Source organism: Augochlora pura, chromosome 10 (genome assembly GCF_028453695.1).
Source record: "Augochlora pura isolate Apur16 chromosome 10, APUR_v2.2.1, whole genome shotgun sequence".
NCBI lineage: Eukaryota > Metazoa > Arthropoda > Insecta > Hymenoptera > Halictidae > Augochlora > Augochlora pura.
In genome coordinates this window covers 29934830-29952422 of record NC_135781.1, presented here as the reverse complement: position 1 = coordinate 29952422, position 17593 = coordinate 29934830, and the positions used below count along the sequence as shown (strand labels likewise).

The 17593-nt window shown below is 44.6% G+C and overlaps 1 protein-coding gene across 8 annotated transcripts in view; it reads left to right on the top strand.

The window, feature by feature from the left end:
* Shal (potassium voltage-gated channel protein Shal) overlaps positions 1 to 17593 on the top strand; it is a 168613-nt gene that overhangs the window by 84798 nt on the left and 66222 nt on the right. For all 8 annotated transcript variants that reach the window (XM_078193175.1, XM_078193176.1, XM_078193182.1 and 5 more), the window contains exon 3: positions 16079 to 16267. In XM_078193175.1, the coding sequence (XP_078049301.1) occupies positions 16079 to 16267 (189 nt within the window). The remainder of the gene's footprint in view (positions 1 to 16078; positions 16268 to 17593) is intronic.

The following is a 17593-nucleotide window of genomic DNA, read 5'->3' as shown; positions in this document are numbered from 1 at the left end:
GTCTGGAATAAATACAGAGTGTTTTATAGGAATAATATTTGTTCTAATATAAAAAGTAAAAATATTGACAGAAAATCGATGACAGAAGGGACGTCTTTACATAAATAAATATTAAGAATTCGTCAGTGGTGTCAGGTCATTTCTGACAATAAAATCTGTTGTCTTCTTTTTTCATAATCTCTGAAGTACACTAATTTATCTTGAATCCAATGTCAACAATTCTTTTCGACTGTCGACAAAGCGAACAAAGCATTTGGGAACCTACATATACGTTCTGATTATTTTCCACCACTTGTGCTAGGGATCTATTGCTGATATCTCAATTATTTTCTAGCCAATATTCAATAAATAATTAGAATGATCGCGGCTGTCCGGCGGAAAAATCGAGCAACGAGATAATTCGTTCGCCGTAAAATCGCGGTGGTTCGCGAAGGATTTACGAAACGCCGGTAGAATCGTGACGGTGCCGGAGCGGTTATAACGGTAATTAACGGCCGGTAATTAGCGGCCGTTATTTGGAGGCCGTTTTCGGATCATCGGCCGTGTTATGAGCGGCCGTTACGGCCGGCTTAACGATTAAAGCCCGCCGGTGTTTACAGCCTGCAAAAATTCGACCGGGCCGCCGCGAAATTTTCTCGTCGGCCGGTTTCTATAAATCCACGAATTACGCAGCCGATCCCGGGGTCGGTTTTATCGCCGGCTCGGCAGACCGACGTTTATACAAAATTCACGTCTTTTCGCGAAGTCACGGGGATTTATTGCCGCCCGCGAGCCGTTCAAATTTCCACGAACCGACGGCTACCGACCGATCGTAAACCTCCCTTCGAAACGTCTCGCAACACATTTATGAAGACCGTTCCGGAAACCGCCGGCCACGTGCCCTTATTTCGCACGGGGTCTCTCCATCTCCGGGAGTCGTTTAATACAATTAAAGAGGTTAAAGATGTGTTGCTAGAGAGAGAGAGAGATGGCAACAAGGGAGTGCGGAGCGGCACTGGGTTCCTAAAGTCTTTGTTCGAACTCCACAACCGAGTCGCCAAATTGAAAGATTTATATTTGGAAACGTCCTAGATTAAATATAATTCAGCGATAATTAACAAATTAATAAATTATAAAAAAAAGTATTAAGTTGGATCTGTGAACAAGGGACACAAAATTGACAACATCTCGATAATTGTAACGTGTCATTTTTATTGACAAACTCTGACGAAAGCAGTATAAATGATTTAGCTTTTTTTATCTAGTGAAAAAATAAATCTTATTTTTTTTTTAAATATTATTGAACAATATGCGTGCGTATATTCTTGAACAACGTCAATGATGCTGCGTTAGGGAGATTAAAATCGGGTTAACTGATGCCACTATAGCTTGGAAATAATTCTACAAACTTTTCAAAGGATAGTAATCAAATAAGATATTACTTGACAAGCAAATGAAAGTGTTTGTCGCATCTCTGTTAAATAAACGGACGAACCGATTCACCGATTCGATAAAAATCGTCGAGAGTTATGGTCTCGGGAGGAAAGCTGCCGCTAGAATCGTCCCGCCGGCGCATGACTGATGACGGAGTCGTGAAGCAACGTTAAGCTAATCGCGGCTAATTAGTACGGGGAGGAATCCGATTGGTGGAAATCGTGTCACGTCGGAGCGATCGAATATTCAAATAGCCCGGGCCGGGGCGGCTGTTCGTTGCGACATAAGTCGATTTCGGCGTGCGCCCGCCATAATTCCGAACAGATGTTCCGAAATTTCCGGACCGGGGTAAATTGCAACCGTGCGGGAGTCGCGCGGGTTGCAGCCGCGCTCCGAATGCCGCTGCCGCCGCCGCGCCGAGCAATTAATGTTCCATTGGCAACGTTCGCGAACCGCGCGATTCCACCGCGTCGAAACAGAAAAATGCCTCGTTCATCAATTTTTTCCCTCATCCCCGGAATTTATTGACAAGCGATACGAACGCGGCGGTACGCGCGGCGGCACGACGAGTGCGCCGTCGATAGCCGGGCGTCAATAAATTAGCGTACCGTCGGCGGCGGCTACGGTGCTTCTCCAGGATTCCCTCGAAAACGCGACTTCCTGTTATTCCTCCCGATTGGCCGCGCGGCCGACCGATACAATGGAATTATCGGGTTCGCGGCCGACAATAACGAGCGTCGTTTTTTTTTCTTTTTCGGTGACTGAACGGCTCGAGGACGCCTCCGACTCGAAGGATTCCTTTGATCCGAGTGCCAGCCGATTACTTTCGTTCGAGCCGATATTCGGGATACGACGCGCCGCGATAAATGTTCCCCCCGCCGCGGAACAATGCCAGCCGGCGGCGCGGCGGGGACAGGAGGGGTCTCGGGATTCCTTCGAGCGGATTAACTTGGCGCCGGTTAAAGACTTTTAATTGGAACTCTTTACGCCGCGCCGTGGCAATCGACTTCGCCCGACGGTTTCGGCCCGAGCGTGTTTCAATGGTTATAATGGCGGTCGTCCCCCACCCCACCCGTGCTCGTCCAATTATCAAGCGAAACTTCCGGAAATCCGTCGTCGGCGACCCGACTCCGCGCGCCCGCTTATCTCGGACAAGTGGCTCGAACAAAGCGAATCTGCTCGCGATATCGTCACTGTCCGACCAATGCTTTGCATTCTTTGAGCTGCCACATTTCGCGAGGGTCCGTCGTTTTGGCTCGCGATTTTATTGGGGATTGCAGATGAACTTGGAAAATAAAAATATCGTCTGCAATCAAGAGCTGTTCTTCTTTTCTTTATTTAATAATTTTTATATTATTTCAGGTAGTGCAGGTGCGTTACTTAATAACGATAAGAAGGCCGAATTAATTTAGACTTATGCTAGTTTTATTTTAATAAGAAATTTATTCAATCATTTCTTGTAGAAGACGCTTTACAATCATAGTGATCTTCAAATGAAAAATTTGTTAATTGGTACGGCAGATTCAATGTTATATTTTTTAAACCTCCTTGCAGTGTTTTTCACAGACTCTGCCGCATATGCATGAAATCCGTATAACAATATTATATAATATTATAATGAAATCCGACTGCTAATTGCTGGCATGGTATCAATTTATTATATCTACCTTCGTGACGAAATAAACTGCGCTCTTCCTTTCCTCGCAGAGTTTATAGAACATCAATTGTTCGAATAAAGACAAGCAAACCGTTGCAATAATTTATCTTTTAATGTGCATTTGGAAAGCACAGAAATTTCTGTCTTTCAATGGTTTCAACGTTATATTCGTCGCGGAGGGGCTAATCGAAGGGTCAATGATGTATTAATGATTTCCGAGTGGAAAGAGGAGCCGCGAAATTTATCAGCGTCCGACAGAGCGTCGGCCGGGGTAGGACCGGAAGTAACAGAGGTTCGAGAACGCATTCACCGTTGCACAATATCGCGCGTAGAAGCTGCAGAACGAAGTTACTCCGTGAAGCGTATCAGCGTTATGCACCCCCCCTTGTTCCAAACACCTTTGAATCGAACAATTCAAACGGGGCTCGCGTGAACGCCTCGAATATTCCGCCGATAACAATTTTCGCTCGCGGACCGGCGAACAACGCCAAGAAACCGTGTAAAACTAAATACAATATAATCGATTAAAGCTGCACAATATAACAGATTAGTAATGAATAACAGTGGATAAAAGATTAATCATGAATTGCTACGCTTTTTTGGATTCCAATATATGTTTATTTTGAAAGTAGTGTAAAGCCATTTTCTCTTGTTTCGAGAAAATTAAAGGTTAACATATCTGTTAATTAATGAATCTAGGTAAATTGTACGAAGTCCGGCAATGTTTCTACTGTATTATCAATATTTAATTTGGTTATATAAATTCGTTTTAGGCGTAGGCAAATGGACTTACACCATTTTCAAAATTAGACCATTGTAAAAATCGTTTGATTTCAATTTTGAAAAATAAAATAGCACTTAAAATATACTTCATATTAATCCAACTTTATTTACAAATAATGGCACGACATAAAATAGAGGTAGTAAATTAAAAAAAATTTACATTAAATTAAGAATGCATTACGTGATATCTTATTTTTTTCAAAAATGGACCACTTTCAAAATAAACGGTCCATATGTCACCAGTCCAAGGCCAACCTAGACCTCGTTCAAATATTTATTAACAGAAGCCGCCGATGGCTCGGCGAAATAAAGCCCGATCGTGCTATTCGCAAAGCGCTAAATAATTTACCGCGAACAAATGAAGTCCCGTCTTTCTGCCCGCGACCCGTAGAAAGCATTACCGTGGGATGGCAAACAGATTAGACCGCGTAATCGCGATCGAGTAATCCGGGCGCGTCACAGAAACCTTCTTAAACATTCCCTTTGATCGGCGCCGCCCCTTTGCGGCACTGTGCAAGGAGAATCCTGCACCGAAAATGCACCGGGAACTCGATTACCCGCTGCGTGTTTGCATGCGATTTTCTTTCGCCCGGAGATTTAATTCACCGTTGATAACCACCAGCCGGGTACCCTACACTGTCATTTACGGTGATAAAATGCCCGGGGGAAACGTACGCGTTGTCGCGGCGCGAAAACTTCTGCCGCAACAAATGATTTATCCAAGTTGTATTAATATTTCAAGCAGCAATTAACGCACGGCATTTATTGCTAGCTGGTCTCTGGAATGAAAATTGGAATATAGGTTAAAACGTCCACTGCCAAGTCTTGACGCCAACGTTACTTTGTTTGAAATAAATAAATAGTAACGAATAAAAATTAATAAATAAATTATATAAAATTTGTTAGTAAAGAACCTTTAACAATCGCGTGGTGATGAGCGTTTATTACGCTCGCGGCAGTACAGTCGAACAATTTCCGAAATAATTAATTCTCTAGTAACTGGAATTCGCCAACTCTTCGAACGTCTTCGCTATTTGCAACCTGCACGTCTCAGTTGTAAATATAGAAAGTCGACGGCACAGTATTAAGCGCGGCAATTAATTCTGCGGTTGTGAAAACGGTCAGCTGTCCAAGCGCTAAACTTCCGTGCATTCGCGCAACGAATTTCGCAATGAACATTCTGCGGGGTTTGCCCATCTGTCGTCGTTCCCTTGGACCCTTCGCTGAAAAGATGGGCAGGGGACCTTTCTTTTCTCGCCGCGGCGGGCAGAGGGGCCGAGAGAGAGAGAGAGAGGAGGGGGGGCTGGACCATTAACGTTTCAGTGTCCGCGGGAATGCGAATGAAACACGCTTTACTTCGGTGCGGCGCAGAGCGGAACGAGGCGGGGTTGGGTTTTCTCGGTGAAGCGGCGAATATTTTCAGTGCGGCACTTTACTATTTTAATTTTCAATGCACGCCGGAAAGTAGGTCTTGCGCACTCCATCCAGACGGCTCTTTCTGCGAACGGAAAGGCCGCGCCCCTTTCAGCCGTCCGTGACCCGCGCGTTATTTGTCGACGTTCGCTTAATTAACTTAGTCGTCGGCTAACCCGAAAACTCGTTGCATTCGTGCGCCCTTTCCTCCTTCCCGCTTTCTTTCTCTCTCTCTCTCTCCTCTCCTCTCTCTCTCCTTTCTATTTCTCTCTGTTATCGGTCCCGCGGCATCCGCGTTCCCTCATCTTCCCTGGATTAATCGTCGAGAGCCACGCGATACTTCCGACCGCGTTCGTGTCCCTGCACCGATGGCATTTCTCGATTTTCAACCCCTTCTGGCTTACACGGGGAGGGGGCGCAAGAGCGGACGGAACCCCCGCCAGGAATCTCCGCGTCGGATCCGAGCCGGGAGGCCACGATCGAGGAGACGGAAGTGCAGAGTTTATGGAGATAAGGGGTGCAAGTGTCTGGAAGAGTTAGGTCCGAGTGGTTTCTTTGCATGCGGTTCCATGCTATCGCTGGATCGCTGAGTGGTTCCTCTTGTTGCTGGTAGTCCTCTGGTCGATAGGCCGGCCTCTCCGTGTTCCCCGCTGCTAGCAACTTTCGTTCCCCTGTGTCTGTTGCGCTGGAAGTTCTGCGGATATCGCTGGAACAAAGGCGGAAGGGTATGTAAACTGCTTATTCCGACGGCGCGGTCGCTCGCTTATCGCGAACACAATTTTCAGTTCTCCGGCGGCCAAAAATTTCGCGGTGATACGCGGACAAAAGAGCGGAGCTTTCGTTGGTAAAGTAGTTTCAGTTGTGTGATGTAAAATGCCGAAATCAGGGTCAAATGTCGCGACTTGCTTGGGGTTCAACGCGACGTTGCGATTGTGTGAAGCTCGGTTTCGATTTCTCCTGGACCAAAAATTCGTTGATGAAACATAGCTAAATTAATATGCGTAGGTCTTTTGATAAAAGAGCTCGTAATTTTACTGTAGTAAATTCTGAAACTGACTTCGAATATCGTGTTTCGGCGTCTGCAGAGATATAGAAACATGGTAAAACTTGATCGTTTTTAGGCAGGCGAATTTCCTTTTACCCTGGATCAAAAAATTTGTGAATATTGCTGAAACATACCCAAAACAGTATACATAGTCCTCGTAATGAAATATAATATAGTTTCGCAGTAATAAATTCCAAAACCAGCCTTGCATATCATCCCTTGACGTTTACGAGACCGTAAAGTCATGGTAGCGCTTGAGAGATCGCCATGTAACAAGCTCGGTTTTCATTTATCCCGGGTCAAAAAATTTCTGAACATTGCTGAAACATAGCCAAAATAGTACACTGGGTTCCCACGATGGAAAGTATTCTCGTCGGACAGTAATAAATTTCGAAATTGGTCTCGCATAGCCATAACTTAACGTTTACGAGACCGTAAAATCATGGTATCACTTATTTGCTTGTGGCAGGCTCAATTTTACTTTTTTCCAAACTAAAAAATTCTCGAATCTCGTCTAAATATAGACGAAGAAGTGTATAAAAATTTCAGAGCGAGAGGTTCCGCAGGTTGTCGGTAAGAAATTCGAAGATTAGTCGAGAGCGGAAACGTCGCGAAAGGGAAACGAGCTCCGACGAAGACAAATTGCCTCGGGACACTCCGTTCGAATGGAAAGCGATCGGAGATGCGCCGACGGCTTCGCGAACTCTGTAACAAGTCGGTGTATTACACTCCCGAAATGGTTTTCGAGAGCTGGCGGTATCTAGGAGATTGTACGCCGGTGACGTTCGACGATACACGCGCGCGCAGCCGGTTGGCAGGCACGCGCGGAGGGATCGGATTCGCGTAGAGAATTAATCGACATCGCCGCTAATTAATTCGGTTATTAGCACCGGTTTTTATCCGGCTTGCCGGACGTCAGCTACTACCTGTTGTCTCGTATCGAATTAATTAACCATCGACGCGCTGCGAGTACCGGCCTTGATTCTATAATACTAATTAACTTGACAGATACCCCCGTGTTTCCGTAACATAATTCTCTCCGACGGGATATAAATCATATATCGTGAAATATATCGAGAGGCTGCGCCAGATACTGGCGCGCTCGCGACAAAAATATAATCCGACGAGTACGGTGATTTCGTTTCTCATAAACTACAACGTTCGACCAAAAAGTGCTTAAACTACGGTACTATTCATGGCCGCAGGTTTTACAGAAACTAGGCAAAGTTTGAAGTCCATCGCTTCAGTAGATCAGCTATCTCGTTGAGCAAAGTCTTCGTAAAAACGCGATCGATGCTCGCAAACTCGTGGCATCCCCAACTTTGTCAATTTCGGGTATTCAAGGACAAGCTGCGGGGGTTATGTTCTAGGAATCTTGCTTTTTAAGAAACTGCGGTGAAAGTAATCAATTTTTAGATTATCATGGTACACATAAGCTTGGTTAAAGCCAGAACGATTATGCTGTTATGTAAAAGTCCGAAGTCAGTTTAAGGGAGGATTTTTTCGTATCTATGCAAGAGGTATATCTATCTATAAAATACTGCTAAATAATAGATTTAGGAGTCGGCAAAAATAAAGGAACATTAATAGGACTAAAATACGTATTTTAAATTTCGCAGATATTCGTTGACCTTTTCTCAAGCATGCTATGATGTCAGTCGAGTTTCCTTCGCGTTCCGAGTGGCCTGTCTCTCGAGGAAATTAGCGACGGGTTTCTTCGTTCTAACCCGTTAATGTCGCGCAACCTGTTAGCAGGTTTTTTTTTCGCGGAGCTGGCATAAGATCGCTGGCCGGTCGCCAGGAAATTTCAGTTTCCCGTTTCCGGATTGCGCGGGTCGCGAGGGCGGCACTCCGCGATCGATCATCCGGTGACCGATGACACGGGACCTTCCGCGTCGTTGCCCGTTTCCGGTCCCCTTCGTCCGCCGGATGACCGATGCGCTCAGTCATCCTCTGACATCGCGCCGCAGCTGCCGCCCTCGTTCTCCCTGGAACGAGCTGCTCTTTCCGCCGGGCAAAAGCTTCGCGAACCGCGCCGCAGTTTTCTGACAATGGAGGGACATCTCGCTGTATATCCGCTGTCCGAACAAAACAGAAAAAAAAATACATCGCAGTTGTTTCGCTTTCTGATCTATCCGCAACTTCGAGAGGTCTCCCCCCACCCTCTGGTTGGCTCGCGATGCCGCAACCTTGGATCAGCCGAGACCTATCCCGGGCTGGGAACCCTTTCCACCGGGGGCGAGCTCTGGCATCGGACAAAAAGGACTTCTCCGGTCTCCTTGGCCGGCGAAGGATACGCGATCCGGTTAGAAATGCCGCGAGCAGCCGGAAACAATGCCCTTGGAACGAAACCGGCGCGGGTTCTTGCTCGTTCTCTGGACACAATCCATCTTTTCGTTAGCACGTCCAGCTCGTTTTTAAATAGATCATCCCCGCACCGACCGAACCGGCTTGCTTTTTTGCCACGGCCGATCTCATCTCTTGCCCTCGACTCTTGTTTATCCGGTCCCGTTTGATCACCGTTGTAACCAAGCCAAGCGCTGGACCTTCGTTGTCACGTGCCTGGAATATTTGACAACTCCGACGCTGTCCTGATTCCGATGGTCCTTTGATAGCTACGATTTTCCGGCGTCGCGTCGCGACTGGCCTCGTTTGTAATCGAATCTTTGCTGGAATTTTGTTCGCTGTCGATTGTTCAGCGCTCGTTCCGGCTATCAGTGGATGCGGCCCTATTTAGAGTTTACGGCGTATATATTGCTGGTGTCCATTTCGACCTATAAAGATCATTACCAACGGAAACCGGATTTTCCTTGACTCTTTGATTGCAATGAGCTAGAACGATGAGGATTAAATGAATTATTTCGGAATTTTCTTCCGAAATGGAATTTAGTAATTGTTGATGGACACGTGTGGTCCAGTGAGTCATTTTGAAATTGATCATTTTAGTCTTTTGATAATTATGGTTGATTTAAGATTGAGAACTTTCTATGTATTTTATTTCGAATATTAAAGTGGTGAAATTGTATGCTAAGTGTTTTATCACTTCAGCATTTTGTCATTTATTATCGTTATTGTTATTACTATTAATTTCTATATTACTATTAAGTATTATTGTGTTTATTATTATTATATTCAATAATTGTTTTTCGTTATTCTCTTCTACTCCCACTTTATTTATATTTACTCTTCTATTTCTTTTATGCTATATATATATTTTCTGTCTTCCTTTTTCTCGCCCGAGAATATACATCAATAAATCTTCTTCTCATTACTATAATATCTTATTCGAAACATTAACTAGTTACTACAATAACGTTGAAGTTATTATACTTATTTGAGACGTTAATTAGTACTTCGCGAACAACTGCTTACCAGTTCTCGTTGCCAGAACCGTGGAAGTTCTCCGCGATCGAAAAGTTAATAGACAGTTACAGACTACAGCTGTAAACGAAACAATACAAAATTAAACAGCGCCGGGCACCGAAGAACGTTTCCGTTGCGGAAAGATGCGCCGGTGAAGGGGCGGCGCGAGTTTACCGAGAGAGTAGTTGCTTGCCGTGAAACAACAGCCCCGTTTCACGGGTAAATCAAACATACGCGCGCCGTGTTTCCTCCTTCCGGTTCGGTTTTCGGCGCGGTGGCCAAACAGTGCGCGGGCCGATGGGTGAATTACGGTAGATCGGCTTTCGCGTTCCGAACCGGCGCGGGCTCTCTCGCCGGCCTCTAATTATAGAGCGACGAATGCACCGGGAGATCCCTCGCCGCGTGTTTACCATATTTATATCCGGCGAAATCCGTATATTTTCGCGTGCTCCGGGCCGCGCGCGCGCTCTCGGCTCCGCTCCGGTACACGCCCACGCATCTGCGAGGTGTCACGCGGCGCGCTTATGCCCGCGGATGTTTATGCGGCTGCGAAATGTCAGGAAGCTGTCCTCGGGCGCAGTTTCGACCACCGCCTGCACTTTCCGCGGCTTTTACCGCCACGCTAACCTCGACCAGCGCGCCCGCGCCGTTTCGCAACAAAGTCCCGCCTTGAGAATCCACTCGGTGGCCCGACCGTCCCACCTAGAGCACCTCTCCTTGGACAAATTATTCATCAAAGGATTTGTATGTCTGAAGATATTTTAAGAGATATGCAGATACGCGTTTCAAGATATTCCTTTTAGACGCGGTAATTTTTCCGCAGACCTTAATGATATATATCGCCCACCTACAACGTCTAGATCATCATAGTTTCAATAAAAACAAACGAATTAATTTATTATACTTCAACGTGCTAAGTAATGCTAATTTACATTTCATAGATTCTTTAAGCAATCACATCGATGCACTTTTCCTATCTTTTCCTTCGCTTTAAATTGCTCCCGCTCACCCTTGCCTCGAGTGCATATAAATGCATATAAAACCATATAAAATCATAAAATTCTAGTAAGAAACCCTAACCTTGCGATTAAAAAATTCTAAACACAAAATAAAGATTCACTAGATTATCCAACTACGATAACAGAGATATACGAAATTTATTTATCAATGAATGTTCCCCCAGGCTTACAAAGAATACCCGGGGGTAATTACAACTCTGTCGCCTTGTGCGGTGGCTCAGTATAGAAAATAAATAAATTAATAAAGAGAAATAACAAATGTATATAATAAAATTCGGCTTCGTAGTAAATAAGTAAATAGAAGTAATAGCAATAATAATATAACAATGAGGAGTAATAAAAAGGAGACTACTACAATAATAGCGTAACAAACGCGACGATTGACGTGAGACTTACGTGGCGCACTCGAGTGCATCACCCTGTACATGCACCGACGTACAATCCGTCCGTTCTGGTTCCCGATCGACCGCCGCACGTTTCCCCTTTGCACTTCCGAAGTTTGTTTTATGCATGCGAGATCGTGCTCCGGTGGTATTCGTTTGTTTTCGCGGGCGGATAGAAGGGATTTCGAAAATTCTGACCTTGGCCGGCGGCGAAAGTTGAAACGTTGCAAGTTGCGCGCGAGGAACGTTTCGATGATTTTATCCGGAATCGAGAAGGGAGTTCGTTTCGACGGGATGTTTGTTTGGAGACTGTAATCTCGGCTTTGGAAAAGTGTACGATGTGTGCCGATGTTCGAAATCGAAGATAAACCTTGGATCTTTACGCTGCCGTAGACCGGTGAAACAACATCCGAAGTCGATGTTATTGAGCTTGTTTTAGAGGCTGGAGATTCCATATTGGAACCTCTAAGCTGTTTTCCTTAGGCAACTGTTTTCATCTGAAAGACAAATTAAAACGTTCAAATGGTGCAGACGATCGAAACTTTCTTAGGATCAAATATCTGTGTAGACTTTGAAAAATTTTTCTTCAGAATAAAATTGTAGTAAATATAAAAATTATATATAAAAATTGACATACGATGTTGCTATTTTTAAGCATCACTTAGGATTTTTAAAAAAACTCAAATTCCTTTTCCTAAATAATTATATTACCTGAGCAGTTTAAAGCAAAAGTGTCGTACGCCAATTTTTCGCTGCATCGATTCGATATTATTAAATCATATTTAATTCAATATTTTATTTATTCTATTTTCAATGATTTTAAGTTAAACCTCAAAGCAGCTTCCTCGAAAAAGATGTAACAACTTTTTATGTTATCTCATTGTCGACGCGTATTTCAACAAAGACCGAGAAGAGAACCGCGGGCAGAGTCGTCGAGATTTCCGCGAGGTGCAATCATTTCATCCGACACGGTGCTTGGCGAACGACGTGCCGGTGCTCGACATTGTTGGGAATCCCCACGAGTTTCGCAAACTCTGCGGAAGTAGCGTCATGGGCGTTAAAGGGGGGAAGCAACGCGTTAATGATGGATTCGCAGCGGTCCGGTTGCGTTTGGCCCGGCCGCTACGACGTCGTTTAGCTCGCGTTCTTTATGTGTTCCGCGCAACAAGCCCGGTTGCGCTGCTGCGCCGAGGTGCGACCGTTTGGTCGGAGATAAATGTTACAACCGTCGACCCGTAAATTACATCGGCGCAGAATACCGTCGGGCCTGTCCGGTAAAAAGTATGCCGGCTCCGTAGAACGAATTTCCCCGGCGCGGCGGCATTACCGGGCTAAGAAGACTCGCGGAAAATACGCTGGAGAAACTTCCTTGTCCGGTAAAACCCGAGTTGTTCTACTTGGAATACTTTTACCGTAAAACCTGGACAGCTCTTGGACCGGAATATGTGTTGCGGAGATCGGAAAGCAGGAAGTTCTTGCTGGAGCAATGAGGATTCGAATTCTCGATGTAGAAGGTCCTTTTTTTCTGGAATATAATCGCACTGGATGTTAGCCCTTTTAACCCTTTGCGGTCGAGTGACGACGCTAAGGCGCCGACAAAAATGATCACGCCGCGTTTCAAAATAATTTTTATCATATTTATTTATATTTAGAAAATTGTTGAGAGATTTATTTATATAAGAAGTGTATTTAACGTAAAGGTTTAGACCTACCACGGCCAAAATGACCGGTTTCTAGTTTTACAATATTACACAAGCTTTAAGAGACTTCTATGTTTGAATAATTTACAATATTGTAGCAAGCTTTATAATTAAAGCCTGACAGAGTCTAAACGAATTTTATCTTATCACTCTTACGAATCAATGCACACCAATGCATACAATATCACTGCTCGGCACAAAGGAAAAAGTTATTTCAAATGACCTCTAGAATCCTTCATCTCCCCATTACGAGTCATTTTTTAAACATCCTATAGAGTATCAGTACATGTACGAATCTCTCTCTCTCTCTTTCACCAAAGCAAAAGGACGTAATATCGGTGAGGCACAATGTCCTCCGTAGAAACGGTAAGTATGAAAAGAATAGGAGGATAAGTAAGTGGGGCACGTAGCTCAGAATTTTCTTGAAGGAGGGAAATTGTCCGTGGAGTAGTCGGCGCGGGGAAATCCACCGTGATAAAGTTCCCTTAACGAACAGCTTTATCTCACGTTATTTCACAATTACGCGATGGCGTCACGGCGACTCTCGCGAGGCCTGGCACCAAGAAGAAGAAGAAGAAGAAAAAAAAGAAAAAGAAGAAGGTAGAGATTCTTCCGGATGCAGACGACCAGAGAGAAATAGAGAGAGAGAGAGAGAGAGAGGGGGGGGGGGAGTTTCCGGAGCTCTTCATGCTGCCTCGAGGAATTATCATCACATCTCATTACGAACACTGCGGCACCGTCTGCTGACAAACGCGCCGGAGAAATTCTTGCCGCAGGATTGCTCGACGCGGAACGCGCCGTGGATTTCGTTGACAAATTTGCGCCGTCTGGTGCAACTGTTGCTGAGTAACTGCGCGCCTTTAGTACACATTCTGCAACAATCGGCGAGGCTGCTCGAATTCTGGTTGCGTCCCTCGGGCCGCGAGAATTCGACGGGGGATGTTTGGACGTGTCTCAGATGTGTACGACAGCGAGCTCGGGTTTTCGAACATCTTTGGAGGCCTGGCTATAAATCCATCGGAGAACAGCATGGCGATGACTCGGAGTGTCAAGCTTGGTTTAGAGTCTAGAGGGTGACTAAAACAGTTGGTTGTGTGACAAGTGTAATAGGCTCGAATAATCGCGTCTCCTTTACACGGTATATTATTGCATGGCGAGAGTAAAGTAATTGTCTTTTTCACCTTTGATAGTCGTTGTTATCGCATATTATTGAAATAAATATATTAAATGCTACTACCGCAAGCTTCGATACTATTATATGATTTTTTAAATATTAAATATCTCTTGCGATTAATAAAATAAATATAATCAAAATGGAAAGGAAAATTCAACGTGAACCTAAATGTTTATGATCGAATGGCCGGTCGGTAAAGTGTTAACAAGACACTAGAGACATGTGGAGGTCTAATGAACTCTTCATTAAAAAGCCTGATGACCTACGTCTCGTATTTATATATAGTATTAATTATATTATAACAATTTTAATGAAGAAACAAAATATTTATAGTGTCATATTTTTCCATATATGCTTGGGCATTGTATCTTACAAGTAAAACCTAAATTGTTATATATCAAAAAATCCATCAATGCTTCTACATGCTGTACATTTATCTAAAAAATTGTCAATCATCTGTTCACCATCGCTTAAACATAATCACCGAGTAACATTTGAATTAATCGCGACCCGAATTTGCGAAAGCACCGGCACACTGACCGCCGCGTCCACTCGCGCGCGATGTTATTTGGGAAAAGCATTGTTGGCCGTCCCGTTTCCTGGCCCCGTGGAGCATTCAATTCCGCGCTGAACAAGCGAGAAAAAGGAACTCGCGTCGTTCCCAGCTGTTTCGTCAACCTGAAAGAAGCATAATCGTTCCGGAAACGAGCCCGGGCACGCTCCGAGCGTCGGAATCGCCGCCGTCGCGTGTTCGAATGGCGCGCGGTAATTTCCCGCGGAAAATCGCCCGTTGAAAGCTTAATTGACCGGCCGTGGGTGGAAAGCCCGATGAGCCTCTCTCCGAGAAGGAAGAAAAAAAGAAGGGGAGAAACAAGCGGACAATGCGTCGTTGTTAGTCTAATGACTTGTTCCGCGCGAATTCGCGTCGCCGAGCTGATGCGTTTCCACTGTCGCGCGATTTCGTCGTCCACGAATTTTCCGACGGTGCACGGCAACTCTCTCTCTTCTTCTTCTCTCTCTCTCTCTCTTCCACTCTCTCTCTTTTTCTCTCCGTCTTTTCCTCTCTTTCTTCTTTCCTCTTTCTCTATCTTCTTCTCTCTTCTCCCCTCGCTCTTTCTTTCTCCCTTCCTTTCTAGCCATTGTTACCCACGAGACAATTTCGCCGCGGCTGGAAAGACACGCGGTCTCTCCTCCCGCATCGCTTTGACTCGCTCACTTTTCTCCGCGCCTCTTCCGCCGCCCGCGCCCCTCTCGGGTCTTACCCGGGCGTAACTTTCTTTCCAGGCACCCGCGTTGTTCGCACCTGGTTCGCTTCCAACGGCTGCCGAATTCAGTTTCCACGAACTTTTCTACACCGTTAGCGACGCGCCGTTTTCTCCGCGAGACATTTACCTACCTCGTTTGTTCGCCCCCCCCGACCAGATTTAAAAATAGTTCCTGACGCAGTTCGGCAGTCTGTTGCACCATTTTGATGGAACTCGGTGAGACGTCCGGGACACGTCTTCGAGACGAGCAGTTCAAAGTTTTATTCACTGAACCAAGTTGATTAACGCTGGAACTGCTGAATCAGTTGAAATGTGTTATTTTTGACTGTCAGTCTTGCAATTCTTGGTATTTTGAGAATATTTTCTTTAAATTTAATCTCAGCATTGTTATAAAACAATATACACGGGTCGCTTTTAGGGTTACATAATTCTAGGGTTCATAACAATAAAATGTCACATTAGGATATTATATCAACATTTTTGATTACATATTAGAATATTATTATTATGTAATATAATTATGTATTAGTACACATTCTGTTTCTTAATGGAAGAAAGTTGGTGACGATAAGATGGAGTGATTTATTGAAATAAATTATTAACAGTTTTTATTTTAAATTACTGAGAAGTAGAAATTAAAAATTATCTAAGTTAATTTCCAAGAGTATGAACTATACAAAAATGCCTCCCGCCTTTTAATAACCATAATAACCCAAATAAAATACCACAATATCCTTAAATTCGTTCGTCTTCACAGTTTAGCATCCATTCGACTTATTGAATTCAATTATAAGCGCATAAAATCCACAGTCCACCAAGGAGCGATGAAATTACTAATTGAAATGCCTGTGTGTTTGTTGCAGAAAGCCAGATTAGCGCGCATCAGGATCGCGAAAGCGTCAAGCGGAGCGGCCTTCGTGAGCAAAAAGAAGGCGGCCGAAGCCCGTCTGGCCGCGCAGGAGAGCGGCCTTCAGATGGACGACTCTTACAAGGAGGAGGATATTTTCGAATTGCAGCATCATCATCTGCTTCGTTGTTTAGAGAAGACCACGGTGAGTACACTAAATTATCACGAAATCTAGAAATTTGTTAAAGAATAAATTCCAAATTGCGCTATCAATTAGAGAGAATCGTACGTGGTTTAACAAAAATGAACGCGACTAAACTAAGTAGGATGAAGAAATTTGCTATCATCAAGATATTAACAAAATAAATTGTTCAGATACGAGAGGCTCTATTAAATGCAATTCTATGCCAGCTTAGGCTCTCGAAAAATTAGGGTAGTGGAACTAGTAATTAAAAAGGCAACCAACTGTTGTGGCTTTGGTCTCGTTTCGAACATAATTAATACGAAAATTTATTTTATCAATAAATGGACTTACATAGGGGTTACATAAAATACCCGGGGAATATTACATTTATCGAGTAAGGAATATCGAAATATTATGTTAAAAAATAAACTAAAGACTGAGAAGATTCAATTTGTTATATTCGATAAACGCGAAGTTAATGACACGTGAAAACAAACCAAAGGTTCACTCGATTTATGGACAGCAATTTCCGAGTCGTAGATCGCTCTTCGCGATTTTCACTAGTACTTCCGGAAAAGATGGGAATACAGCTTCTGAAACTTCCGTTTTCAGAAGCGCCGTCGTCCGAATCAGTTCTTTATCGCGCGTCGAATATCAGTCGAACGGGATCACGCTTCCGTAAAAGGCGCAGTGCACTCTCCGAACCGGATATCCCGGTCGTTCAATCGATGCACCCTTGACCGAGAACTTGCAATTAACACAATTTCCGCGGAAATTCAGACCGAAGTGGGCACCGAGACGCGGCTTTAATTCACGGAACACGGGCCTGACCTATTTATCATCGTCTTCGACACCCGAGTTTCGACACCGGGCGCGTTTAAAAACGACTCGGATTTACCAATGAGGATCGCTCGGCGAGACGTCAACGTCTCCTGAAAGTCCCCTACTCCTTTGTGCGAGATGAAAGATCGACGAGCATCGGTTCAAAAAATTTCGTCGCTCATCCCGAAGCCCTCTGTATCCGTGAATTTCCTCTGTTTCCAATTTTGATTTTCCCGCGAGTTTTAGCGCTCCCTTTCAATTATTTCGTCGACCGGGCCGGGCGCGCCAGATCACGCTGTGTTTTGTTTTCAGCGCGAGTTTAAACGCCGTCGAAGTTTCGCTCGCAATGAACGGGGGGAAGGGTATGGCCGGGGAACGTTGTTTGGAAAAAAGGAATTCCAATTAAACCGGTAATTCGTTCGGAAACCGTGGAAATAGAATTCGGCGGGTCGAGGAAATTTATCGCGGATTTATCGCGAGAAACCGGCCCCGCGGACACAGGTGCGGACAGGTGCGCGCTGGTGG